Below are 27,637 nucleotides of genomic sequence, written 5' to 3'. Positions count from 1 at the left end.
TACATTTTTGAAGTATTTAATCAAGCCTTCAGCAAGGAGTGTGGGAAAATTACAGACCCATAAAAGTCCTCTAGTTCTGGGCAAGAGTCAATTTTCTGTGCATCACTCTGTCACTGCTCACTCACTGCATCATTCTGACAACATCTCATATTTCCACAAGGCTTTTACATAATCTATAAACAGGGACAGAAAGGTGAGGAACAGCGAGAATGGGGACAAAGTTTGGACCTCCCACACTGTCGCTTCCTTTCCGTTTTCCATTAAAGGGTGAGGCTAAAGGGTGGCATTTTAAGATGATTTCGTTAAAAGGCTGAGACATTAATAATTGACACAGCAAGAAGAAAGCCGTGGAAAACTGCCACTGCTTGCTCACTCTTCCGAAGAATGAGTGTAATTCAGTCATAATGAAAGCTCTTTAATGTTCCTCCCCCAAACCTTTTTCGATCAGGAAAGCCTGGAATCTGTAGGTAAGAAAGATAATCACATTAAATCTCAAATAGGCAGAGTTCAAATGCTAGTAGCCTTTAAATTTTTTTTCTTTAAAATGTCAGTCTATTGTTCCTTAACCACCATTCTGTGGTTTTACTCTGAAAACCACAGAAGATTAGATAATAAAAATAAATTCTACCAAAATGGAAAACATTTGCTAATAAATTGGTGACACTGTCATCTAAATCAGAGAGGGTGAAGGTGAGCCTCATAATATTCACCACTGCACTTTTATATAAATTATTTGCATTGTGATAGACTTTGGAGTTTCAAGCCAATGATTTTCCTCTATTATTTTATAATGTAACCTTATCCCTGGATGTTTTTGTTATTGTCTCTTGGATCCTTATTTTTCCCTTGATCTGATTTTCTTTTGTATTTAACAGAAGAAAATCAGTTGCTTGTCCCTACAAAGGGACTTACCCTCCCCCCTTTTTTAACCACTTCTGAAAATAAATTTGGAAATCACCTCTCTCCAGATTTAAGAACCCATTTTATCAAGAAAAGATAGCTACTGACCTGATTACCATCTCTTGAAAAGTATCTCTTCTCTATAACCTATGAGAAACAAAGATTATAAAGGTTTAGCACACATACTAGGAAAAAGTGGATAACCGCAATGACCACGAATGGGACTAAAAAGCATGTATACAAATTAAGAGTGTTTTCAATAACTACAGACATCTAATACAGTGAGTTGAAGCGGGTGCTAATTAGATCAGGATTGTGGGAGTGTTTCCATAAGAGCCTGCCTCAATCCAGAAAACATTAATGATAGATGAAAAAAATAAAGGAACAAAAATGACTAAATAATCAGAGGATAACATAAGATTCCACGCAATTCCTAGTGTATGGCAGGAAATTTGGCTCTAAGTTTCCTAGCAGTCAGCCCCAAAAAGTACCAAAAAGAATCCACGAGGCAAAAGCAAAGCCTCTGCTTACTACAATACAATAGTACAGCGAAGCTAATCCTTGAGAGGAATCTGTGTAACGCAATGAACCACCACATCCTTTTAGTAAATACAGTGATAAATTCGGTAGGGCCTCAGTGGAGACAGATGACACAACATCAAAAGCAGTCAATTAGCTTTTTTTATGGACTTAGATCTGCATGCACTCTTAATTCAGTAGTTTCAGAACTGTCTGTACTTGGTCAACAGGAGAAACAGAGGAAAGCAGTGGCTGTGTCTGCACAAATGCATCACTACTATTGAAAAGAAGCCCTCAAACTATGTGCCCTAATATAGTGAATTTAACAGCTCCATGTTTTCTGATAATGAAAAACATTTAAAAAAAATAATGAATTCTGGTCTAATATTTGAGAAACTGCAATGGTTGCAGAGGCAGTATTGTTTTCTTTACACAGAACTGTTGTAATGAAGAAAAGTTAATCAGATAAGAATACAGCTTAGCTGGAGATTAACTCTAAGGCGCTGGAATCTAGAATTGAGAAAATAAGAATTCTTCTTACTAAGCACTGAGCACCTCCCTCCAGGCCTGCGCCAGTCTGCTTTCACTGGCCTGACAGCCAAATCATCCAGATTCTTTCTGTTTTTGAGATTACGGCTGGGTCACTTTTATAACAAGAGACCCAGGGTAAGGTGGCATTCTAGGGCCTCAGTGGTGGAAAAGCTTGTCCATGATTAATATACATCTTAAAATACTCCCACAGAAACTAAGGGACCTATTCTCCTTCCTCTCTCCAGGGCAGGATAGGAAAATCCTATCATTCTAGAGTGGGGAGGAATTACTACCTGCTAAGGGGCTGTGGAGGAGGAGTCAGATTCCCTCTTGGAAAAGAAACCTACATTAGATTCTCTCAGATATGAAGTATAGAAAACTGGGTGAAATGTAGCTGCCAAATCCTTGGTTTCAGGCAACCACCTCAGTCTGGGGGTCTGGCCAGGCTTTTAATCCACATACCCTTTGTAGTGATTTAGGCAAAAAGAGAGAAGTTACCTTTCTGCTTTTGCTCATAATATTCCCTAACTTCAACTTGCAATGCCGTCCTCTTACCAAATCTTGCTCTCTTCTTAAAACCAACCAAGTTCCCTCTGATCTTTTTTCTTTTTCTTTTTTTTAAATAAAACCTTGCCTGACAACTTGTTTCTCTAGGATATAACTTATTACATTTAACATTTTAATTTCAAAACTAACAAATTATTTAAAAATTCAAACCGTGGTGCACTGTAGGATCTTTCCAGGTAAAACAAAGATCTACAAGATGTTGCTCTCAGGGGATAGAATTTTGTATCAGATGGAAGCCAGGGATCTAAACCAAATGGAAGTTCTTACATTTTAAATTTGAAAACAATGTGGACGGAAAATGTGGTTCCTTGCAGTGCATCCCATTTAGAAAACACTAATATTTGTACGGCACATGGGTAAATGAAAGAGGCTGCCAATCACCCAGCCTCAGGGGCTCTCGCTGCTCTGAGAAATGAGGGATCAGTATCTCGGCACACCTGTACCCTATTTTCCACATGCCGGCTGGAAAGTTCTGCAATGAAACAAAAATTTTCCAGTGATCTAATATTAAATAGGGAGAGGTGTGGGGCTTATCTTATGCTGACATTGGATGAAAGGCCAAATTATTAAATCCCTAAATTGCTAAAAGAAAAATGATTCATAAAGAGCTATGAGGAGAGAAATGTTTTTCTTGGGAGATTATACTTAAATATAATACAGAAATTAATCTTTTTCAATAATACAGAAATGCATCCTATTTTACTTTACTACAATGTCAGCATTGGGCACACAACTTAAACTTGGTCAATACTACGTGCAATGCAGCTGTGTGGCCCGTGAAGGAAAGACAAACAGTGCTCTAGTTTCCCAGTATGCTGAGTCATTCTACATTTTCATTCCAGTTCAGGGCAATAAGATGATGTGAGGAAGAGTCAGAAATGGAAATGCAAAGGTTTCTGACAGGGAAACAATAGGGAGTCAAGAAGATGACATAACCTTAAAAGTAATAGTAACATTTATATGGAAAATATTAATAGCTGGGAGAGAAAAAAGAACTCAGGGCTTTAAGTACAATCTCCTCAGTTCACTGTCTTTTGTAGGAGTTAGGGGGCACAAAAAGAGCTAGAAAATAGGGAGACATAAATTGTTTTAAGGAGGAGAATTAGGTTATCTTTTAAAAAACCCCATTTAAATCCAGTAGCTTTCATCCTTTGCTTAGAGAACACTGGTGATAGAATAAATACGTCAGCAGACCTTGAGCAATTATACCAACAGATAAGAGAGATCAAAACAAATATTATTCAGCCTGTGAAGTTCAGGACTAAGGAATAAAAGGACAGAGCATTCTACAAAGAATTTAAACTCTCATAATATGTAAATTAAGTTTAAAAATAGCTTAATTGTAGCCATTACCTTATCAAAAAACCTACTGAGCTTGACAGCATTGGAAGAACCTGCAGCTAAGTACCGTGGATTTGTGCAATCCTAGAAGATAAAACATAAGGTCCACAATTAAAAGTTAGGAAACATAAGCTCTTTGTTAGTTATTACTATTCCTGTTGCACATTTCTGTAGTAAAATATTCCTGTAATTTTTAAATTATGATACACAAAGCAAAGAGGGAAAGTGTTAAAGAGAGATAAGGCCACTTTTTGTGATGTAAGCAATTTTAGAGGACACTGAACCAATGTATTCGTCATAAAATAATGCATAAAGGAAGACAGGATTGCTAATATCTTAAAACCAAGATACTAACAAGATGAGCTACCTATATTTACCCTGAAAAGCAGAAATAGAGCCGTTAAAACAGTCAACTTCAATTTTTAGTACTAGTTACTCACCAGTACTCAAATAATTAAGTTCTATGCTGTTCATACAAACAGTAGGAAGCATGAAAATAAGGAATTCAGAGGAGCAAAGAACAAACAGAAGTTGCCAGGGATTTCTCATTCATTCACTGAGTACAAGGTAATACATCCCGTGGTAGGCCCTAAAGGCAATAATAGACAATAGATATATTTATTTGATAATAATAAACACTAAGTTTATTATTATTAAATATCATTAAGTATTATTATTTAATAATACTTACAATAGTTACAATACTTACAATAGTAATGAACAATAGACATGTTACTATTAAAAAGGATTTTTAAAAATAGGAAAAAAAATGGGGCTCAGAAGAGATAAAATAATCTGGAATGTTAAATCATTCTAACGACTAGGAAAGACTTTAAAAGGCTTATTATCCTTCTACTGGAGTTCTAGTGTTGTGCTGCCTTTGCTTGTCATTGACTTGCCACCTCAAGAGATGGAGTACTTTGATTTTTACCTCAAATGCCACTTAAGACCAAACTATGAGGATATCATGTAGGCTCCTTTGCAAGAAAGATATTTGTCTTTCAGTTGTGTGTGTCCCTTGGGAAATTACTGGTGTTGCATTTATTCTGTTTTGCAATCTCTAAGCCTACATGATTCCTTTCCAATGAATTTTGTAACGGTCACCTATTTTTTATCCATATACAACATTTCAAGGCTCATATTTTTAATTTTTGACCAGAAAACTATACAACATTTTCCAAAACCACACAAAAAAAGAGACCACAACAGGCTTTTCAAAGACAACAGAATACTAGAAAAATCAGAGGTCTTTGAAGCCAGTAAATGCTGAATCTGAATACGTGTCCCAAGATTTCTAGATTGTGACATTGGTTAGGTTACTAAATCTTTAAAGTGGAGCTCATTTATGAAATGAGTATAACAAGACTTATCCCATGGGATTTTTGTGAAAATGAAATGAGATAATGCATGTTTGGCACATAGCAGGTACTGAAATATTAGTTCCCTTCTTTCTTCATTCCAAGAAAATGCTATCAGACTTAATTTTTGGACACAAAGCACTTAACATAAAAGATAATTCCATATATGGATTAAAAGACTGAAACACCATCATGCAAACTATTGTATTAGAAATAATGTTTAAACACATTAATACAGCAGTTGGAGCACATAAAAGACAAACCTTAGATGACCCTGTATGAGATACATTTTACAAAAGGTACATTGATTACATAATCATCAGAATGTCAAAAGACTTCAGAGATGATTACAAATACAGCTAACGTACTAAATACAAAAACGAAATCAAGCAGCAAACAAACAAACAAAACCTCCACAAATCTAAATTCAAAGGCTCTACAATTTCAGGTTGACCAGGCTAGAGAAACCCTGTAATTTTAGGATAAGAATTTTAAAGCTGGATTTTAAAGAGCCATCATCTGTTATTGATCATGGCTGAGGACAAAGCCTGAAAATTAATAGCTCTAAATAGCCTGTCTAAGCTTAAAAAAGGAATAATAACCAGGGAAGATGCTTCAATATGATTGCTTTGAAGTAAGCACATAACAGAGAAAAATTTGCACTAGATAGATACAATTAGCCTAACAGAATTTAAAAAAAATAATGTTCTACCTATCTATAATTTAAACATTTTGCCTTTCTTCAGGCACAAGGTAACTGATTTCACCTTTGATGTATACATTTATGTTATATTCTTACTTTTCTATAGTTTTAAGTAAATTCATACAATAACCAAAAAGGCTAGTACTAATACTGTTAACATTAGTTTTTCCTTTGAGGCTTTATATTGAACTTGCTGAGTCTTTCTGACTGCTATCTCTTTTTGAAACTCTTATCCAATTTTCCTCCTCATTTTTAATTCCCTGCATACTCAAGACCCGTCTTGTTGTTTCTGCAATGTTCTTGAAGCCACAAACTGATAAAAAGGCCCAAAGTGTGTTATTGTATGTGAAGTCTGTGGAGACTCTGTGTGCCAAAGTCCCACCACTCGAGTACCTCTCCATCTTAGCAAGTGGCCTGGCCTTTGCAAGTAAAGTAGGAAAAACATATAGTATCTATCCACTAGACCCAGATACATTCCAAAGCACATTAAAAGTAATTACTGGAACAAAGCAACTACATTTAATGGTAAATTTCCCTTTGGAAATAATGTTCAAATGAAGTAACTTTAACACTTGTTCAACAAAAACATTACTATATATCCTAAGTAGCAGACATCCTCTGGAATATCACGGGCCTGTGCTCACTACCTGGGGCATTTCTGCTGAACAGTAGTCCACAATGGTGGCTGAGAAAAACAAGGCACTTCCACTGCAAAGGAGAATGTAAAAAACAATGGAATGGCAAACAGAAACTGACTCAGTGAAGCGGGTAGAGGTGGGGTCGAACCAAGCAGTGGTCACAAATGTTGAATCACAGAGTAAGGGCATCAGAATCACCCGAGTCATTTGTTAAAATGAGAGTCCTCCTCCACCAGCCAGACCTTATGCATAAAAAGCTCCTGCTGGGGGGAAGTTATTAAAAAACTTTCACAGGCACTGCTGGCAATATGAATATGCAGTCAGGTTTGGGTAACTGTTAATCTAGGTGATTTCTAAGAGTTCTTTCAGCTCCAAGATTCTAAATGTTAACTGAAGGATAATTAAGTGGAAAATAGGCTTAACTGTACAGCGCAGGCTGGGAAGTGAGAGTGCCTGCTTTGACCTGTGTACCCTTGGCCTAGCTACCTCTCGCTGCTTCTCGTCTTCATTTTTAAAATAGGGATAACAATAGTACCTACCATATAGGGATGAGGTGACGATGATGCTTATGAGATAAAATATGTGAGCACTGGAACAGTGCTCGGCACAGAAACGCTCACTAAGTGGTAGCCATTAGTATTCTTAAGCCACCACTACCGCCACGTGTCTGAATGCCAGTGCACTGTGTATGCTGCGGCAATCCTACCATGACTGAAACTGCTGGCCGCAATCCTTCTCTAGGCAACACTAACTGGTTTATAGGAGGACTTTTCCCCACCTTTTCAGTGCCGAGTTCTAACTGAACTAAGTATCTCAGGAAGGGATTCAATCCTCTGTATTCACATCAGTTTACATACACTAATGCTTAGGAAGCACTCTTCGTTTACAGTTTGTAATTTTCTCACTTGTCTATGTGTTTGCCCTTTAAGGTAAATTCTATAGTTTAAGAAGCTAAGAGGCTTATCTAAAGCAAGAATAATCAAGGTACAGTATCAGTAACCTTTCTTTGTTACCTTTTATTTAATTATTTTGATTTTGGTCTGATTTATAAAAAGCTTTCCCAGAAAAAGTCCACGATTTACATTATTCATAGAACAAAGTTTGAACATTCCAACAGATCAGCATACAAGGAGGCTGAAAAGACTGTGCCCATCTGACAGTCTAATGTATGTTGATTCCAATTTTTACCACATTTTGGACTAGAACCCAAATAGCCTGATTTCAAGTACAAAGCTTCTTTTGTGGGAATATATGACTTTTGAAGTCTGCAGTTTTGCTTTCACCTGATAATAACACAAACATGCAGTAGTGAAAATACACACCAAATTAATCTCTTCTGCATTGAAATCCTCAGCCAGGAAGGCTGTCCTAGTCAAAACATCATGGCGCTTGGTTTCATGAATCTGGTCCAGTTTAGTCCCTATTACCAACAGCGGGATTTGGTTATCAGCAAATTGTTCCTGGTCATAATCCCTGTGGTAAATAATGAAGAGATGAATAGAATTTACCTTTCTGATGTAGATGTGTAATATTTAAATGCAAATGGTTTAATTCTGTTTTACTGATAATACACTGATTCTTGCTCCCCCATCACCTATAAATCTACTTTTCTCCTAATTTCTTCCATTTAGTTGTTTATTTATCAATCTATTTTCACCATCTATAGCATTCCATCATTCATCAAAATTTGTTCCCATGAGTCTTTGCAGATTACTTGAATAACTGAGTGCCCACCAGGTATACCACGGAAGGTTGACTTGACTTCTCCCAAAGCTCTGTCTTTTAAGGCTCAGGAATTTTTCTGTGTAGATGTAGAGTGGATTCAAACCTCAGTGGGGAGAAAACTCAGGAACCTAGCATGGCACTCAAGCCTTGTGCCAGAGGGGGAAATAACAAGCTTTTGGGTACTGTCAGGGATATGCATAAGCTCTACACCTACCATAGATATTTCTGTCTATGAATAAAGAAAAATAGATTGTTTCAGGAAAATAGGAAATAGCGATGTTGAAGGCCAGAATAAATCGACCATAGGTGATGCTATAGCCTAGGGAAGGATAGATTCAACACATGGAAAGTGAAGGAAACAGGTGAAATGCAAAATGAATAGTAGAAGGAAAGAAATAAGCACCAAATGGTTATTTGTCCTGACACGAGTGCTATGGGAGACAGAGGACAAGCAATATAAATCCCTTAGGGATACTGGCCTTGGGTCACTGGCTATTATAATTCTTTTTTTCTATTTCTACTCATAGGATAGAGTGATATTCCTTCCATTACTAAATGGAACATAATGCCCAATGTTGTTGAATTAATTTAAATTCTAGTCACATATGAGAAATAAAAGATTTGTATTTCTGACATGTTACAAGCTCCATTTACAACAGTCAGCAAAACCTGGTTGACAAGACCTTATGACAGTAAGTCAATATTGCATAATCCAATCAATACAACCCAGTTGAACACAGATTTTTTTTTCTTCCTTTGACATTTCTTTTTCTTTGAATAATCAAAATTGGGGAGTGTGTGTATTCAAAATTATCAAATCTTTTTGCCCTTCACAGTAATCTTGCAGGGAGCCTCAGTTACTGTTCAGCCTTGGAACACAATTGTTTTGAACAATGTACCCTCCCATATCATAAAAATATTATTATTCTATTTATTGCATCAAAGCCAGTAATAGTTTTAGTTCAAGGCCTTTGATTCTTATTACCAACATCAATCCTGATTCAGGAGAAATGTTCCAAAACTGAAATTTGCTTTATTAGAGAATAAAGTGTTGAGAGTATCCTCCTTTAGGACTATTTCCTTTTCCTATACTCACTATCTCTGTCTCACATACAAATTTTTGTATGTAGTTTATCAAATATCATCTTTGATAATCATATATTTCTGTCACTTGTATATGCATTACTCATATAATATAACATATGTTGCATATATGTATTATACATTAACATTTGTATGTATTATGTATGTAACAACATATATACACGTATGTTGCCATACACATAGAATTTGGTCTCTTATTTCTCTTTTTAGCTTTCATTTTTTTTTTCTCTCTTTCATTTAATCTTACATCCAATTTGACTTTGGCAAAAACAAAAAACTTGCTTCTTTCAGACCACTATATTTAACTACCACTTTACAGAGGATTTAGGATTCAGAGAAACAAATTTAACAGACACTACAGGCATACAATGAGCAAAATCCAGAATACAGGAAACTCTACAGGACAAACAAGCCATCTTTTTTCACACATAAACTGTTAGAAAGTAAAAATAAATAAATAAATAAATGAAGGGAAAGTTAAGATAAAAAGAAACTTAAGAAACCAAAGACGAGTGGACCTTATTTAGATACTGTTTTGAATAAATCAACATTTATGAGACATTTGGGGAAATTAAAATAATCTTTGATATTAAAGAAGTACTGTTAAATTTAAAGTGTGACAATTATATTTTGGTTATGTGCATAAAGTTTTTAAGTTTTAAAGTTACACAATGAAGCACTGTATATGTAGATGAAATGATAATGATGTCTAGGATTTGCTTAAAAAATAGTCAACTGTAAATGGAAAAAATAGTAAGTAAATGGAAAGACACAACAAAAATTCTCCCCAATTTGATCTATAGGTTTAATTCAATTCCAATAAAAATCCAAGCACATTTTTTTTTGTCGATATAGACAAGCTGATTTCAATTTTAAATGAACTAAAATAGCTGCACAATTTTGGAAAGGAATAAAGTAAAAAGAATCACACTGTCTAATTTTAAGACTTACTATAATGTTATGATAATCAAAACAGAGTAATATTGGTGAAGGGACAAGTACACAGATCAATGGAACAGAATTAGGGAGTCTAGAAATAGACCCATATAAATGTGATCAACTGAGTTTTAGCAAAGGAGTTAAAGGACTTCAATGGGGAAAGGATAATCTTGTCAACAAACGGTGTTGGAACAATTGTACATTCATATGCAAAAGTTACCCTCAACCCAGACCTCACAACATTATAACTAACTCAAAAAGGATCACAGATCTAAAAGTAAACCTAAAACTATAAAACTTCTAGAAGAAACAAAGGAAAAAACCTGCATGTTCTAGGATTAGGCAAAGAGTGCTTAGACATGAAACCAAAAGTATAATACATCAAAGGGAAAAAAATGAGAAATTAGACTTTATCCAAATGAAAAACTATTGCTTTGTGAAAGACACTGTTAGGAAAATGAAAATGCAATCTACAGAACACGAGAAAATATTTGCAAATCAAACATCTTACAAAGTGTTATTCTGGAGGGTACATTTCTGTGATTGCCGTAACATTTCAAACCAATTGTGAAGTAATCTGGGCTTACCCATTTGTTACCAAGACTCCAGTTGGAACCAAATCCCTGTTGAGAGCTTCCAATGACCAACGATATAAGTTTTGGGATGACTTCTTATTTGTTAAGTCGTGTACTAAAATAATACCTGAAATAATCAGAGAAAATAATGTCAATACGGTAACAACTTTTGTTTCAGGATTGGCAAACTGGGCTTAATAAATATATTATGTTGCTTCAGGAACCTAGCATTCTAGTACGACTAACAAACTCAGACACAATTATTTTAAAATTTCCTCTACAAATTCTTACAAATAATTGTTTACAAATGAACTACCAAATTTTCTTTGTCAGTCTAACTTTTTTTTTAAGTTCTCCAAGGGCTGACAAAGTGTCATTAAACTTTTAGAATGTCTTTTCTTTTTTTCTTCATTCAACACTTAATGTGTGTCTAATTCTGCCTAGCCCTAATTGCAGAACCACCCCATCAAAAAAAAAAAAAAAAAAAAATCAAAACTACTTCAAATATATAAGAAATCCCATGCATTCAAAAAGTTTGTTTTTGCACTGTGCATACATAGTACTGTCATAAATATCACATATACACATAATGCCTATACTCACTAAAAAATTAAGTGATCAAATGTATTAAAAGAGTATTGACTTAATTTGATACAACTGCTATTCTTTAGCTGACAAAATGTTTTCCTGTAGATCACCTGGGCCTGCCTAATCCACTCAAACGTCTAATTTTTTGGTTCTTTGAGAGACTTAGTTAAAAGAGCAAAATATATATGCCACTAGAGGGGGTAGGAAGAGATAGTGGAGAAATATGAATAGTAGAAAATAGATGGACTTTTGCGAGATTGAGAAAAATAATAAAATGTAATGAGGCTCAGAAATACAATTAAACAGAATCAGTTAAGATCCTAGAAAGAAAGGTAAAGCAGGTAATTATTACAATAAGATATAGACGAAAAACAGGAAAAGCTTTAAATGCCTAGTGGAATTTAGGGTATCTTGTGGTCAAAAGACTATAGATTTTCAAACCCCCAACATTTTTGTATATTACCCAGATTCTTCTGTGAAAAGAAGACATAAAACTGATGATTTCTCCATCTTGAAGATGTAAGAAAAGTCAATTTGAAAAAGGCCAGAAGAGAGAATTACTTGGCTCCTCTAGTTTGTAATAAACATTTGTGCAACAAAGGTGCTCGTACACATTACAGTTGACTTGTTCAAGCTGGCACAGATAAATCTGTATCTCTCCCAGCATCTGGAATACATAGAGATCTGACAATTGCGCCCATATCCAACGGTACTCACTCTACCTTCCTCAATGAGGTATTCTATTAGGCATCAAGGACACATGATACAGGATAAGTTTTTCAAAAGGAATGAAGAGCTACCATTAAAGAACATAGCTAATATTTATTCATCACTTAGATGCTCAGAGTACTGGGTGCACATATGTACTGTACATGTGCTATCTAATTTGATTTTCAGAACAGTCCTATGAGGTAAGAATTACCATCATTCTACAAATGTGGAAACTGATGCTCAGAGAGGTTGAGTAGTTTGCCAAAGGTCACATGGTAAATGGAGTTGTCAGAATTTGAACTCAGGTAATCTGACAGTAAACGACTGAAGAAAAGCAGAATAAAGTCTCACTTTAGGGCAGAGGAGTGGCAGATATTTTCTCCTCTCCCTATATCACAAGTATAAAGATCACAAAACTATGGGTGAGACTTTTGGCTGGGAGAGTGAAAGGATTACAAAGACCTAGATGAGCTATTAGATGGGCTGGGAGAAGTTTATTTTTTGAGGATCTCTATTTAAGACTTTTGAACTTTTAAGGACATTTCAGCACTCTTTTCCTTATTCTCCCTCTTTCATTTGGGCTAAGTGTTCTTGCTTCTGTAGACTATGAGCTAGGAGGGCCACGGTGGGGCCCAGAGAAAAGAAGGCAGGTGATAATTGATCAGAATATGTTCTAATCTTAAGAGAGAGGCAGAGACACTTCATAGGTTTCCTTCATAGGAACCAGCCTAGTTCATCACAGTGGAAAGAAGGTAGGTTACTGAAGGAAGAAAAGTTATTGCTAAGAATAAAGACTGTGCATTTGAATGGAGTGATCTTTATGCTATTTCTTAGGGAACTAAGGATGGTAGATGAGTAAAGAACCTTGAGTACTTCTACCAAGAGAAATGTTCCAGAGTTAGGGTGAAAACAACATAGAAAACTGTTTATATAACAGGGATTTTTTTAAACTTAAAGAAACAGAAATATACCTCAGTCTTATCTGTAACACTAACACAGAATATATGCAATTATTTCAGTAATATTCAAGGAAGAGACAAATCACCAGTTAATAATAAGTATAGAAAAGATATGTAAATGGATTTAGATGGATTTCTTCTTTAGTATTTAATACATTTATGACTCAGAATTCCATAAAGTTTCTAGGATTTGAATGGTCTTTAACTTTATTATTATTTATAATTTAATTTTTATCTTTATATGTACTTTTCTCTTAATTCTTTCTCAAAAAGGTCTAAACAAAAGTTCAAAAGTGTTACATATGCAAAATTCTCTTTACCAGATCAGATTTATATAAACTTTGACAAGTTATTTGGCTGATATAATCACTTGATTCTAAGTCTATACCAGGCTTTTCTTTCTCCCCTTTTCTCTAAGAAGCCACTTAACACTATATCAGTCTTATCTTACTGTTTTTCTTATTTATATACATTCTATTAATATATGCCATTATCATGTACTTTCTTGCATGACAATGTCTTGTATTAATATCACCATCTTATAACTGTGTTTTGTTTCATTTATGAATGTTTTGTTGCTTCAATTAGATTGGGACACTTTCAGATAGAATTCTAAACTCAGTGGGACATAGGTCTGAACTAACATAAGTCACTGTATTCTATAGTACGTATCCAATGGCAAGAACCTTCTCTGCTTCTCTTTATAGTATCTATAACAGCTTGTGATATGGGAAGATAAGACATTGAAAGAAGAACATAAGCAATGAAGAAGGTACTAAATAATTGCAATGCTTATCTAATATTTAATGAAAGCTAAGCATAGTATAAATGAGGTCCTATTAATAGCTAAGCATATACCAGGAGGGAAGGATGAGATGCTAAATCTTTTGGTACATCAATTGAAATTACATTTCACAATAAAAAAAGGTTAAAAAAGAGAAGATAAACTCTACAGGTAAATCACATGTCAGGGGTTTAGTCACTCTCTTGACAGAGTAGGCATGTATGACTTGTAATTACGTCCTCTATTACATGCCTCCATCTGGAAATCTGCTTCAGGTGTTTGAATATCCACAACTGGATGAAATTTCTGCACCCCTAAAAACACCCTTGGGCAGCTCTTTATAATGTATTATGTAGGACTCAGTCTAAGAGGCAGATGAAAGAAATCTCTGTTATCTTTGTGACGGCTGGGTTAGACTATGGGATTCCTAATTCTATTGTATTTACTCAAAATAGTTCTATTGTATTTACTCAACTGATGGGAGAAATGGCACTCCCAGGGGACAGTGTTTTGAAAAATTTCCATGTTTTATGTCAAGTCCCCCAAATACAACTTTATTTCAATGTTTTGAACTATACGATTAGAATCCAGAAACACAAACTGGAATGTAATATGCAGGTTTAAATGAAGAGTTGTGAGTAATTAGATCTTTCTTAAATTAAGATGAGTCCCACAGCATTTCACAGCATTCCATATCAAATGATCTGTACTCTTAGGTCATTAATAAATGGTAGAAATAAAAAAGGCTTTACCATTTATAGAGTTGTAGAATACTGCTCTTGTGCTTTTCACACTGCTGGCACTGCCCACAGAGCCTCCAACATCCCATAATTCTATATAGTAGGTCTTCTCTTCCGGGGTTCCTTCTTTGTAGTCATGAACCTAACAAATCAATCCATATCAAAATAATTATTATAGCCACTTAGAAAATTGGTAAGCGCCCTCATTTCAGTTTAAAGCATTGGCTACTCCACCTCAGCATCTCACCCTCTGACTTTCTGATCACCACCTCCCTCTAATACTCCAACTCTAATAATCTTTGACTCCATGAGACCCTATTGTAGTCAATTGATCCTAGTACCTTTCACAGCTCCCCCTTCCACTTCCAATTCCTCCCTTCCTAACTAAGCATAAATTCCATGACTTGTCATTTTAGTCACTCTTTTACCCCTCTCTCACATTGTATTCACTTGACACAATTTCGACCCTGATTATATCCACCTTTTTCCTGATCCCATGTCTATAACCGAGCTAACTGAATGTGAAGGTCAGAAAAACACACATTTAACCTGACTGGATTCATTTTACATTCAACTGTATCTTAGGAGTTGTCCTTCAATCAGTTCCATAATCCATTTCCTCTTTTTCTCTCCTAGGTAACTATTTCATACTTTCTCCTCTTTTTCAAATTTCCAATATCTCATCCTATCCTCAAACACAGCCAGTAACCTTGCTTCCCATGACAGAAGAAATCAGAAGAGAACTTCTACACCCATTCTTCCCATATCTATCCACCTCCCTGCATCTAGGTCCATATAATCTACTTTCCCTCCAGCTATTATAGACACAGGCCTGTGTCCCTAAGGCCAAATCCCGCCTCTTGTGCGTGAAATCCCATCTCCTTTCTTATCAAAGATGTAGTTCCTCTCTCTCCTCTCTCCTTTTTATCATCACGTTTTCCCTCTCAGTTGGATAATTCCCACCAGCATAAAACATGCCATAATTTTTCCCATCTTAGAAAAAAAATAACCTCCTCTTGATCTCACATACCTCTTCCAGAGACCATGCTGCTTCTCTGTTCCTTTTTACAGCAAAAGCCCTCAAAAGAGTTGTCTATTCTCAACTGTTTCTAATTCTTTTCCATACATTCTCCTTTGAACTCATTCCTGTCACACTTTTGCCCCAATTACCCCACTGAATTATTCTTTATCAAGGTCACCAATGGCCTCTACTTGGCTAAATCCAGTGATAAGTAAACGGTTTTCGTCTTATTCTACTATTTGACACAACTAATCACTCCTCTGCTTTGCAATACTTTCTTCACTTAGCTTCCAGGGCATCACACTCTCCTGGTTTTCTTCCCACCACACTGGCTAATCCTTTCCAGTCTCCACTTGGGTTGTCCTTATCTCTCTAACCTCTAGTTGTCGGAGTGTCCTAAGGTTAGTTCTTGGATCTCTTTTCTTCTCTGTTAACACTTGCTCTCCCGGCAATTTCAGATAATCTTACGATTTTAAACGTCATCCTTATGTTGTTGAATTCCAAATTTACAGCTATCCTTGAACTTCAGACTACCAGTATCCACCAGACTACAATTTGGATATCTAACAGGTATCTCAAATTTCACATCTGAAAATAATTTCCCACTCTTCCTCCCAAACCTATTCTTCCAGTTTTCCTTGTCTCAAAAAGGAAAAGGCAATTCTGTCTTTCCAGTTTGGCCTTTGAAGGGCCAAAAACTTAACAGTGATCCTTAACTCCTTTCATACTATGTATATGTCAGAAAATCCTGCTGCTTTTGCCTTAAAAATATATCCAGTGTCTGATACCCAGTAGGTATGTATTGAATGAACAAATTAATGATTGCATAGTAGAGGTTACTCCTAACTGCTTCTACCTTTCCAGCAATCTTGTTTTGCCTTTAGCCAGGCTCATTTCCCCTATTTTTTTAAAAAAATACTCCACCTTTTCCCTTCTATTCTGTACCCATTCACTCCTTTATTTAACCTCTAAACTTTCATTGATTTAAACCTTTGTCTCTGTTTCATTTCTGCCTACTCACATCATCTGGTTTCTGCCACTAACATTCCACTGCATTTTCAAAGGTCAGCACTGACTTCATCATCACCAAATTCAATTTTTTTCCCTCCCTCAGTCCTTATATCTCTATAGTATTTCCTACGAAAAATCAATCCCTCCTTCATGAAATTCTCATCTCTTTGCTCTTGTGTATATCAGCATCTTGGCTACCCTCCTACCTTTCGATCAGACTTTCTCTGATCCCTCTTTCACCTTCAACTCTCCAAATGTACCCCAAAGTTCTTCATCAGCTCTTCTGTTTCTAAATTTTCTTTTCCTGAAAACCTCATCAGCTCTCACGGTTCAGGATTATCTTTGTACAGATGATTCCAACTCAAAATTCTCTCGAGCTTCAGTACCTCATTTTCAAATTCTTCTGGACAGACTCAGGTGAATAACTCAGATATGGCCCTTCATCATGTCCAGAACTGAATTTATTACCATTTCCTTCTCTTTCACCTATAATATATATGTCCCCCTTCGTGGGGAATCGTCAATTCATCCATTGCCCAGGCCACCATTCAATCATTAACGCCCAGTATAGATTTTCCACTCTTCACAAGCACCTCATTTTCTCTCTTGAGCTGCTATAATACTAATTTTCTATAGCAGTGCTGTCACACAGAACTTACTGTGATGATGAAAATGTCCGATATAGTAACCACTAGCAACATGTGACTACTGAGCAGTTCAAATGTGGCTGTTCAACTGAGGAACAATTTATTTAACTTTAGATAATTTAAATAACGGAAATTATTTTAAACTGAATGATTATGAAAAAATTTCAGAGGTGTAGCTAAAGCTGTGCCTAGTTAAAAATTTAGAGACTTAGAGCTTTAAAAGGAAGCCTGAAAAAAAAAAAATCAATGAAACAACTACTCATTTCAAGAAGTTAGAAAAAGGACAGCAAATTAAACCCAAAGAAAGTATGGACATAATAAAGAAAAAAGCAGAAATTAGTGAAGTAGAAAACAAGTATATAACAGAAAAAATGAACAAAGCCAAAAACTGATCCTTGATAGACCTCTGGCAAGACTGAGCAAGAAAATAGAGAACAGCTATATGAGAAAACTAATATTACTAAAGATCCTACATATATTGAAAGACAACAGAGGATGTGAAAACAAAATTTTTCACAACTTTTGTGAAGTGAACAAATTCTTTCCAAAACATAAGTTACCAAAATTGACACAAGAATAATATAGTCATTTTCACATTTTCTTTGATGTTATTTAAAAACTTCCCACAAAAAAAATTTCAGCCCCAGAAATTCACATGGTTTCACCTGTGAATTCTGTCAAATATTTAAAGAAAGAAAGAACACCAATCTTACATAAACTCTTCCAGAGGACAGATACATAAATAACAATTCCCAACTCATTTTATCAGGCTAGCATAATCCTGATACCAAAACTTCACAAGGAGATTATAAGAAAGGAAAACGATAGGGCAATATTTCTCATAAATTTAGATGCAAATATTTGAAAAAATATTAGCAAACTGAATCTAGTGAAATATAAAAGTCCAATACATCAAGACCAAGTTGGACTTATTCCAAGAATGCAAAGTTGGTTTAACATTTAAAAATTGATCAACATAATTTACCACAGTAACAAAAGAAAGATGAAACATTATGATTAGCATGAAGAAGCAACTGATAAAATTCAACATCACTCCATGATACAAATTTCTATCAAAAAAGGAATAGAGGGGAACTTCTTGAATTTGATAAAGCATATCTACAAAAAAATCCTACAAAAAAACACACCGTACTTACGGGTATTACACTGAAAATTTCCCGAGATTGGGAATGAGACAAGAAAGCCCACTGTATCACTTCTATTCAACATTGTGCTGGTGATTTAGCCAATTCAATAATAAGAAGAAAAAAAGCCAAAAGGTAAATTACACGCAAATGAGCAGACAGAGCTCTAGATGGGGATGAAAGGGGCAGGACAGGGGGGCAGGCAGAGAAAATTGAGGTGAAGTTCAACTCTAAATTGTAAAGCACTATACTTTAAATTCACATCTCAAGCTTCTCTGATCCTCCCTACAAACCTGTAGGCTACATAAAGCAGGCATTACTTACCTCTGCTTTGCAGATGATATACTAAGGCTCAGAGAAGTGAAGTGATTTATTAGTCTAAGGTCACTCTTTAAGAAGCAAAATGCAATATGGGGATTGACTCAAGCAGTAGGAGTTAAAAATAAGTTTCTTTCTAATATGGCGTCTCACAGAAAGGGAGCTAGAAAAGTCCAAAGGGAAATTCTGTGCAGAACTTGCTACTGGGTCCCCCAAACTTAAATAAAGTTGCCATTGAACTCATTACCTAGAATTTGTTTTTCTTCCATATCTAAGAATTTGGTAGGCTGAAATGACAAATGGGTCCCCTCTGACTTGAAATGCATAGAAATGCCATAAAAATATTTTTTAAAAAATAGAGGACAAGCTCAAAAGAAAGAATGGGAAATCCCCAGAAGCTAGAAATGAAGAACTTAAAACCAGAGTGAGAAGTGGGAACTGACCTAGATTCAGATTTAGCTTCAGGGGCTGGTCTGCAGATTTAGTGCCCATCCAGGAATAGAGATATGTTTTCCAGCTTTTATATGTGGGTAAGTGACAAGGAACAGACTGTAGTTCCCTTCATGAAATCTGGACCCTTGAAAAGCTGTCCATTCAGTGAAAAAGAGTAGGAAAAACTCTATCCACTGGCTCAGGAAAGCAGAAAAAACTTTCCATCAGAGACCTCAGGTAGGAGTGGTAGACAGTAGATAAAAGGTCCACAAAAAAAGGAAACCACAGGTCCATGCTACAATTGAATATTAGGGGACTTTACATGAGCTAGATGGCATGGAAACACCTAGCTGAGAAATTACAAGGACCACTGAAATCCCTAGGGTTCTGGCAGCAACAGAAATGAAAAGGCACAGCATACAGGACTTCCACAAAGAGGAAACACAATCCTGCTGAAGAGCATCTTCAAAGCATTACAAACCATACAAAAGGCTACATTTTCATGAGGTAGAGTCAACATATACACCAAGTAGGATATCTACCACTCACCCAGAAAAAAAATAGAATCCAAAAAAGAAACCATAAAATAGTATATTTAAACAGTATGTTTAAAATGATTAAAAAGTAAATAGAGGGGGTGGCCCGTTAGCTCCGTTGGTTAGAGCGTGGTGCTAATAACACCAATGTTGCCGGTTCGATCCCTGCATGGGCCACTGTAAGCTGTGCCCTCCTTAAAAATAAATCAACAAATAAATAAAATTAATAGAAAAAGGTAAAAAGAAAAAGAAGTAAAACTATAATGAAAGATCGGATGTTTTGAAAATTTTTGACAATTTCCTACCTGAGGTCTCTGATGAAAAAGAATCAGAACACCTAAAAATTATAATTACTGAAATGAAAAACTGAGTGGATATATTAAAAAGATTAGACTTAGTTAACTGGAAGGTAGCTAGGAGTACATCATCCAGAATACACCAAAGAGAAATAAAGAAAACATAAAAGTGCAATTAAAAGGCACAGGGGACAAAAATCTCATAGAAATTCAAAAGGAGAGGATAGTGAGAATGACAGAAGACAAATAGATAATGGCTAAAAATTTTGAAAAATGAAAACAGACATGAGAAGCACAACTTCTGCATAGGATGACTAAAAACTAATCCATATCTAGACATAGGTTAGCAAAACTACAGAACATTAAAGATTTAAAAAAAAAAATCTTAAAAGCAATTGGAGAGAAGAAATTACCTTGAAAATTAAAAAACCAGCCTCGTTCATGTAACATTTTTGTCTATATTCATAAACTTTTAATGAAGCTGTATTTCTGTTTAAATATATGTGATGTTTAGTCTTTATTTTTGTTTAATGAGGCCATTTATTTACCTTGATTAAATGAAGGAATGTATCTTTTTGATGAGATTTATATATATTCTGTAAATAACAAAATGGTTTTAACAGTAAAGTTGGATGGCCTGGTGGCTCAGCACAAGGCTCATAATACCAGAGTGGGCCAGGGAGCTGTGTCCTACACAACTAGACTGAGCAACAACGGCTTGAACTGGAGTGGGTGGGGGGAAGGGGAAGAAAGGGGGAAAAAGACAAAGTTGGGTTCTAACAGCAGTGTAACCATAAATTTTGTTACTTAAAAAAAAAAAGTAATAATTATTAGGCTGACAGAAAAGTTGTTTTTTTTTTGGACTTGCAAAAATTATTCTAATCCAGTTCTGAAACCTGACCAAATTTTTCATTTCACTATTTCCCCTTTGTCTAAGAACTCTCAGAATACACTTTATCACTGAACTTCCTGTGTACATAAAGAATTTATAATAAAAACATGTTTTATATCTTTCAAAAAGTAGGTTCTGCATTCATACTCAATATCTTGAACACTATCTTTAGGAAGAGAATATTCCTTCTTCTTTACAATAACACCTTTACTTTTCATTTGTCTAGTTCTTGGTGATGACCTAAAGATACATAATATTTATGATGTATTTGAAGGAAACTCACTTGAAGAATTTTCTTGCAAACTTGATACACAAACAATTTCATTTAACATAGTTACTGACATTTGGAAATAGTTCCTCAAAAGATGCTTTTTGCACCGAGGCCAGATCAGTCTCTAAACCAGCTGTTTGCAAAGATGGAGTACTTGATACCGTGTTTCCCGGAAAATAAGACCTAGCCATACCATCAGCTCTAATGCGTCTTTTAGAGCAAAAATTACTACAAGACCCGGTCTTATATTATACTATATTATATAAGATCCGGTCTTATAGTAAAATAAGACTGGGTCTTATAGTAATTTTTGCTCCAAAAAATGCATTAGACTTGATAATCCAGCTAGGTCTTATTTTTGGGGAAACGTAGTAATAGGCCTCTAGTTTTCTTATCAGGAGTACTGGAATTTGTGTTATTTAAATGTATATAGATACTTTCATTTATGGAACATCAAGTTAAAGAAATTACAAAGTAGGACACAGACTTGTTTTCTGTTTCTTGAAGATGCAAAGAAGAAGACAAAGAGAAAAAGGTGAACAAATCAAGAGTGAGAGAGAAGAGAGACAGAATCAGAGAGCTAGAATTTCAGAGAGAGAGGGAAGGACTGACAAAGAGAGCGAGCAAGTGAGTGCTAGGCTGACAGAAGATTTCTAATTAGCAGCAATGTAAGTCACAGGCTGTGTAACAAGAGCTTCAAAGAACTGAAGAAAAATGACTGTCAATCTAGCCAACCACCAGTCCTTCCTGTTTATTTCTTAACTCAATGGAGAGAGGTAAGCCAGCAGAAGAGACACTTGGACAGGACTACCTGGAATTAGCAAACACTAACAATATCTGGGAAGATACTTAAATCAGTGGAAACTGCACCTGTTTCCTAAATACGAGGTAGAACAGAGCACCTAGACATAAGGCTCCAGAAGCTTCTGCCTTTGTAATAAATTTCTAGGCAAAAGTTGGATGCCTTAGTGACAAAGGCTTAGGCAGAATTGCTTATGGAGCATGTAAAGTGAACTCTAGATATATAGCATCGTAATTAAAACTGAAGTCTCTGGAATCAGACTAATGGGGATCAAATCTTGACTCTGCTTGTTATGCACTGAGTGAATTTGGTCAAGTTACTTTACTTCTGTATGCCTTAGTTTCTGCAGCTATATCTCACAGTTTAAAAAAAATCAAATAAGCAAAGATACATAAAGCATTTGGCATAATGCGTAGGACAGAGTAGGTGATTAATAAAGCCCAGCTATTATATCATTAATTAGTCTTGACCACAGTACTGTAATTTGATTATATAGTTTGAATGAGTTATCTTTAATATGACTACTAAAAAACTTAAATATAGGAAACATACTCTGACATCTACTGAGCAGCCCACAGTCCAAGATGGATTTCCCAGCACTTGATTTTGGCACAGAAGATGAACTAATGAAGATTTTCCAACACCTGTAAAAGAGAAAACAAAAAACAAAAACACTCACTGATACAAGAGATATGCTGAAATCTATTATGGCAAAAGTATGACTGAAAATATGCCGTAACGGTATGTAAAGCATGGTTGTTTAAAAGGTGTCCACACCATACCAACCATTTAATAAGTTTTATTAATAAATAGATGGTCAAGGAAAATGGTTCTCAAAAACTGTGCATCACAATCACGGAGGGCTTGTTACAACCAGAATACTGGGTCCTGCACCTAGTTTCTGATTCAGCAGGTCTGTCGTGGAGCTCAAAGATTTTGCACTTCTAACACTCCCTGGTCGTGCTGGTGCCACTGGTCCAGGGTCTTCCCTTTGAGAACTACTGGTCTAGGGCAATTTCGTATGAACGAATCCCTTTCCTTTTGAACGATTTCATCTAGTTTGCCTATTTTAGAAGTGTAACATATTAACAAACCTCAGAGGTCATCCTCTATCTTGACACCAGTGGAGAGAACCTTTCTTTCCATAGCCCCTTGTTAGATGGTCTTCGAGACTGTGCTTGAACGAAGTCACTGACCGGGACTCACCATTTCACAATTCCGTATTTAGATACCCCAATTCTCTCAGACAGTGATTTTTAAAAGGAAGCCAACCACATGGCCTAGCTTTACCCTTTGGAAAAAGAGAACTCTCCTCCTTATCATTTACGTTTATTTTTTATTATAAAGTTACATTTACAGACAATCTAGAAAGTATTTTTAAAAAAGGGAAAAATCACCTGACAAGCACTATTGTCAACATGCAGGTTTATTTAATTCCATAAGCACGGTTTTTCTTTTCTTCCTGTTTATGTTATTTTATTTGTTTTTAAAAATATTTTTATTAAAAATATAGCTAACATGCAATATTATATTAGTTTCAGGGGTACACCACAGTTATGCAACATTTACATACCTAACGAAGTAATCACTCTGATAAACCCAGCAACCATCTGACACTGTAAAATGCTATCACGATATTATTGACTATATTCCTCATGCTGTACATTACATCCCCATGACTTATTTGTTTTATACCTGAAAATCTGGACCTCTTATTCTCCTTCCCCTTTTCCCCCCTTTAAAAAATTTTCAATTACAGTTGACATTCAATATTATTTTATATTAATTTCAGGTGTACAGCATAGTGGTTAGACATTTGTATAATTTAAGAAATGATTTTCTTGACTAGCCTAGTACTCACCTGGCACTATCCATACTTATTCATAAGCAGGGTTTTTCTATAAGCAGGTTGTTATTGTGAATATATACAGTGTACTTAAAAAATAATAAAACATAAGCTTTTGTTTTCACAGCTGGTTCTATCTGGAATATTCTACCCATCCCCCTCCTCCATTAGCCTGGTGAATTAATCTGTCAAGACTCGGCATCACTCTAGTGATAAAATCTTTTCTGATTCCACACAGGTAGAACTAAGCACATCATCCACCATCCTCAGGGTCTCCACTGTACCTTCTACATTTTTCTATAGAACATTTAAAATAGATTATTACACTAGTTTGTTTATAGGTTTTATTCACTCTGTTTAGTTTTAATTTTCTTGAGGATTGGCACTGGGTTTTACTTATCTTTTTTTTTTTAATTTCTAGTACTCAGAACAGGGCCTTAATTAGTATTTATTTAGTGACTAAAATTTTCCATGTTATTACAGAATCTTCCTAAACATGTTAAATGTCTCCAATGTAGTTCAGACGTAACAACTTACTTAATTATTCCTTCATTATTCAATACTTAAGGGGTTCTGAAATGTTCACTATGCTAAGAAAATATTTCTGTTTAAACCTGTTTAAAATTAAAATTATTTCCTTAGTATACCTTCCTAGAAGTGAAATTAATATGTAAAAGGAAATAAACATTTAAAGTTCTTGATATATACTGACAACTTTCATCTGGTTACTCTGCCATCAGCCATACACATAAGCCTGCATCACTGGATGAACTCTATAAACAGTAAGGTCTTGTTGCATCACAACAATATCATCTATTTGCTTTTTTCATCTTTATTAATTTGATAAGAGGAAAAAAAGTGACATCTTGCTTTAGTCTGCATTTCTTTACCCCTTGGTAAAGATATACATTATGATCATCTTTTCTAATCAGTTGTCTTTCCTCTCTTATGAATTATCTATCTACTTATCTACTGGGTTTTAGTGTTACCAATTTACATGGCCTCTTTATGTATTAGCTGTCTCATGTAATTGGGTTGGTGCAAAAGTAACTGCAGTTTTTGCAATTATTTTTAACCTTTTAAACTGCAATTACTTTTGCACCAACCTAATATTTCCCCAGGTTTCCCTTTTATTTTTTATTTATTTATTTTTTTTGCAAACAGACATTTAAGATTTTTGTGTACACAAACATAGCTTTGTCTCTATTTATTGCATTACCTCCGTGATCTTTAGGGCATATTGTTGACTTCAGTGTTTGCATGTAAGTTTGTTTACGTATATTGGAGGTATATATCCAGGCATTTAGTTATCAGCCTGGTGCAAGGCTTGAGCTTCCAGTTAAGCTTAACTGTGTCAGAGTAAGCATCTTCATGCAGTAACATTGTATAACTCTCCATGAATTAACTGCTTTGAGTGGTAAGAGTTAGTTAACACTGGATGAACTCTAAACAGTAAGAAAAATTGAAGTAACAGAAATAATGGTTAACTATTCATTTCTTTAAGAATTTTGGGAGGTTCTGATTCTATTTTCACCATTAGAACTAAATTATAATAGATTTAAAAATGCATTGATTTGCTGGGGGGTAAAAGGCCCAATATAATTACATAAATACCAACTCCAAATATAGTTGTTGGTAATGTACTAAGCTCATCTATTATCTCTGAAGGAATAAAGAGAAGTTGGTACGTGCATTTTAGTGAGACTTTCAGGATTCCTTACTGAATTATCAAATATCTCTATGGGATACAAGACAAATCTCTAAATCCCAAATCATTCTTTCACATATTTGTGAAATCCTTAAGATTTCATGAGGGAAATAAGTCTTTATTCAAAAGTCAACTTTGAAGTTTGAATACAAAGGCAGATGAAGTGTAAAAAGTATATTCTAACCTGTCAGATAGCAAATCACTGTTAAAAGGGAACCGATAAAAAGCCAATTGACTTTGCACATATAATCTAACATTAGTGAATGTGTGACAAGATCACTTTCCGATGGATATGGCTGTGTCTTCTCTTTTACAACTAAATTATAATAAAAAAAAAAAAGCTTATTAATTGCCTGATCACTTTTCCACATTTAATGCAGCAGTCAGTTCAACCCTGGTATGTAACACATTGATTCCACAGTTATAACCCCAGCACCTAATACAGTGGCAGCTATGTAGTAGCTACTTAAGTTTTTGCAAAAAGAAAAAATCGACTAGTTCCAATAATATGTAACATGAAAGGATTATTAGATGCAATAGAAAAGGGAATTATAAAAAAGAGAACATCCACTTCAAATATGATGAAACTGTGTTAGCTATGTATTCCAGTTCTAAGTCCTGCTTGGTGATACTCTTACCAAATCCCTTTAGTCATCTACACCATTACTTTCTTCAACTGTAAAACTGAGTGATTTTATTAAATTAACTTCAGCACCACTTCAAGCTAGAGAACTGGATTTTATTCATAGAATTTCATAATGCAACTTAAAGAGTATTTTAAATAATGCTCTCTGTAAAATATTTTGTAATGTAAATAATCTTTGGGCAATGTGAAAATGTTCTCAACCTCCTCCTCAATCAGACAATGTTCTTCAATGCCGTAAAGGTAGTTTTCAAGCTCTGGGGTAAGTGCTCTCTATCTCTAAGCATCTGGCACAATGTCTTTGCTCACAACACACTTTCAAAGGTCAACTCCAGAAAAGCACATCTATGAACTGAAAGGTTAGCATTTATTCCAAGTTCTTAAGGAGCATAGGAGTGGAAGCTACGGTGAGAAAGGATAGTAAGGTGAGAAGAGGGAATGCAGAATTCAATTCTAGTTCTCAAATGTCCAAGGTGTCAAAAGAAGAATTTTAACATTAGGACAAAACTGGGCTCAGCATTAAGTCCTACCTACTACATAATATGGCCCTTATCTTAATTTCTCTATTTCTTACAATCTAGCACGTAACAAGTTTTCAATTAATATCAGAGAACAAACAAATCAAGAAGCCCAGTGGAGAGTAAAACAGGGCTACCACTGGATATTTCATTTCATAATATAGTTTAGTGTTTAAGTACGTGGCCTCTGGGTTCAAACCGGTTCTGTCATTTATATCTCTCTGCTTCACTTTTTCTCATCTGTGAAATGGTGTAATAGGGCTGATCTCGGGATTAAGTGAGTTAATACATGCAAAGTACTTAGAAGAGTCATTTTTTTTAAGTGCACGTTTGACTTCCTTAACAAACTCTTGAAGGCACAGTCCTAACTTCTGTCTTAGCCGGGCGCCCAATACAATGCTCAATGTCTGCATATCTTTTAAATAAAAGGAAGGAACTGACAATATACACTAGGTTACGATAGCCCAGGAGATTGACGTGGAAAGACGCGAAGGCCGAGAAGGGCTGGGACTCCACGACCCCCATCCGCGCGACGCCACCGCTTCGTCAAACAGAGCAAAGTCCTCTGGGAAGTGTAGTCATTACGCCTTGGGAGGGATTTCAGCCACGGATCGGAGTCAGTTAGTTTGCGGGGCGGGGGGGGAGGGGAAGTAGTAGTTATTGGATAACTCAAAAGTGTCGGGAGCCCCAGAGGTGGGTTAAGCAGCTCACCTGAGTCTCCCAACACCAGCACTTTCACCCGATCCAGGGACGCCATCTTGCCATTGCCTTCCTGGGGTTAATACCAGTTCCGGATTGTAGGCCAATCAGAGCTGGGCATGGAGGGCCGAGCCCTCAATTTCATTGACCAATCAGAGAGTGGCCGTCTT

The 27,637-nt window shown here is 35.5% G+C and overlaps 1 protein-coding gene across 1 annotated transcript; it reads right to left on the bottom strand.

Annotated features, from left to right (window-relative positions):
• On the bottom strand, positions 1 to 27,634 carry RABL3 (RAB, member of RAS oncogene family like 3). The gene is made up of 8 exons (XM_019729645.3): positions 27,480 to 27,634; positions 22,606 to 22,697; positions 14,695 to 14,824; positions 10,913 to 11,027; positions 7,880 to 8,030; positions 3,871 to 3,942; positions 1,009 to 1,047; positions 1 to 461 (listed from the first exon to the last, which is right to left on the bottom strand). Exons 1-8 carry the CDS (start codon positions 27,523 to 27,525, stop codon positions 396 to 398), a joined length of 711 nt encoding a protein of 236 aa, XP_019585204.1. The 5' UTR covers positions 27,526 to 27,634; the 3' UTR covers positions 1 to 395.
• Positions 27,635 to 27,637: the final 3 nt, after the last annotated feature.

Source organism: Rhinolophus sinicus, chromosome 17 (genome assembly GCF_057876585.1).
Source record: "Rhinolophus sinicus isolate RSI-liver-muscle chromosome 17, RSI-T2T, whole genome shotgun sequence".
NCBI lineage: Eukaryota > Metazoa > Chordata > Mammalia > Chiroptera > Rhinolophidae > Rhinolophus > Rhinolophus sinicus.
Note: the sequence above shows the minus strand (reverse complement) of the source record. Positions and strands in the feature narration are given on the sequence as shown.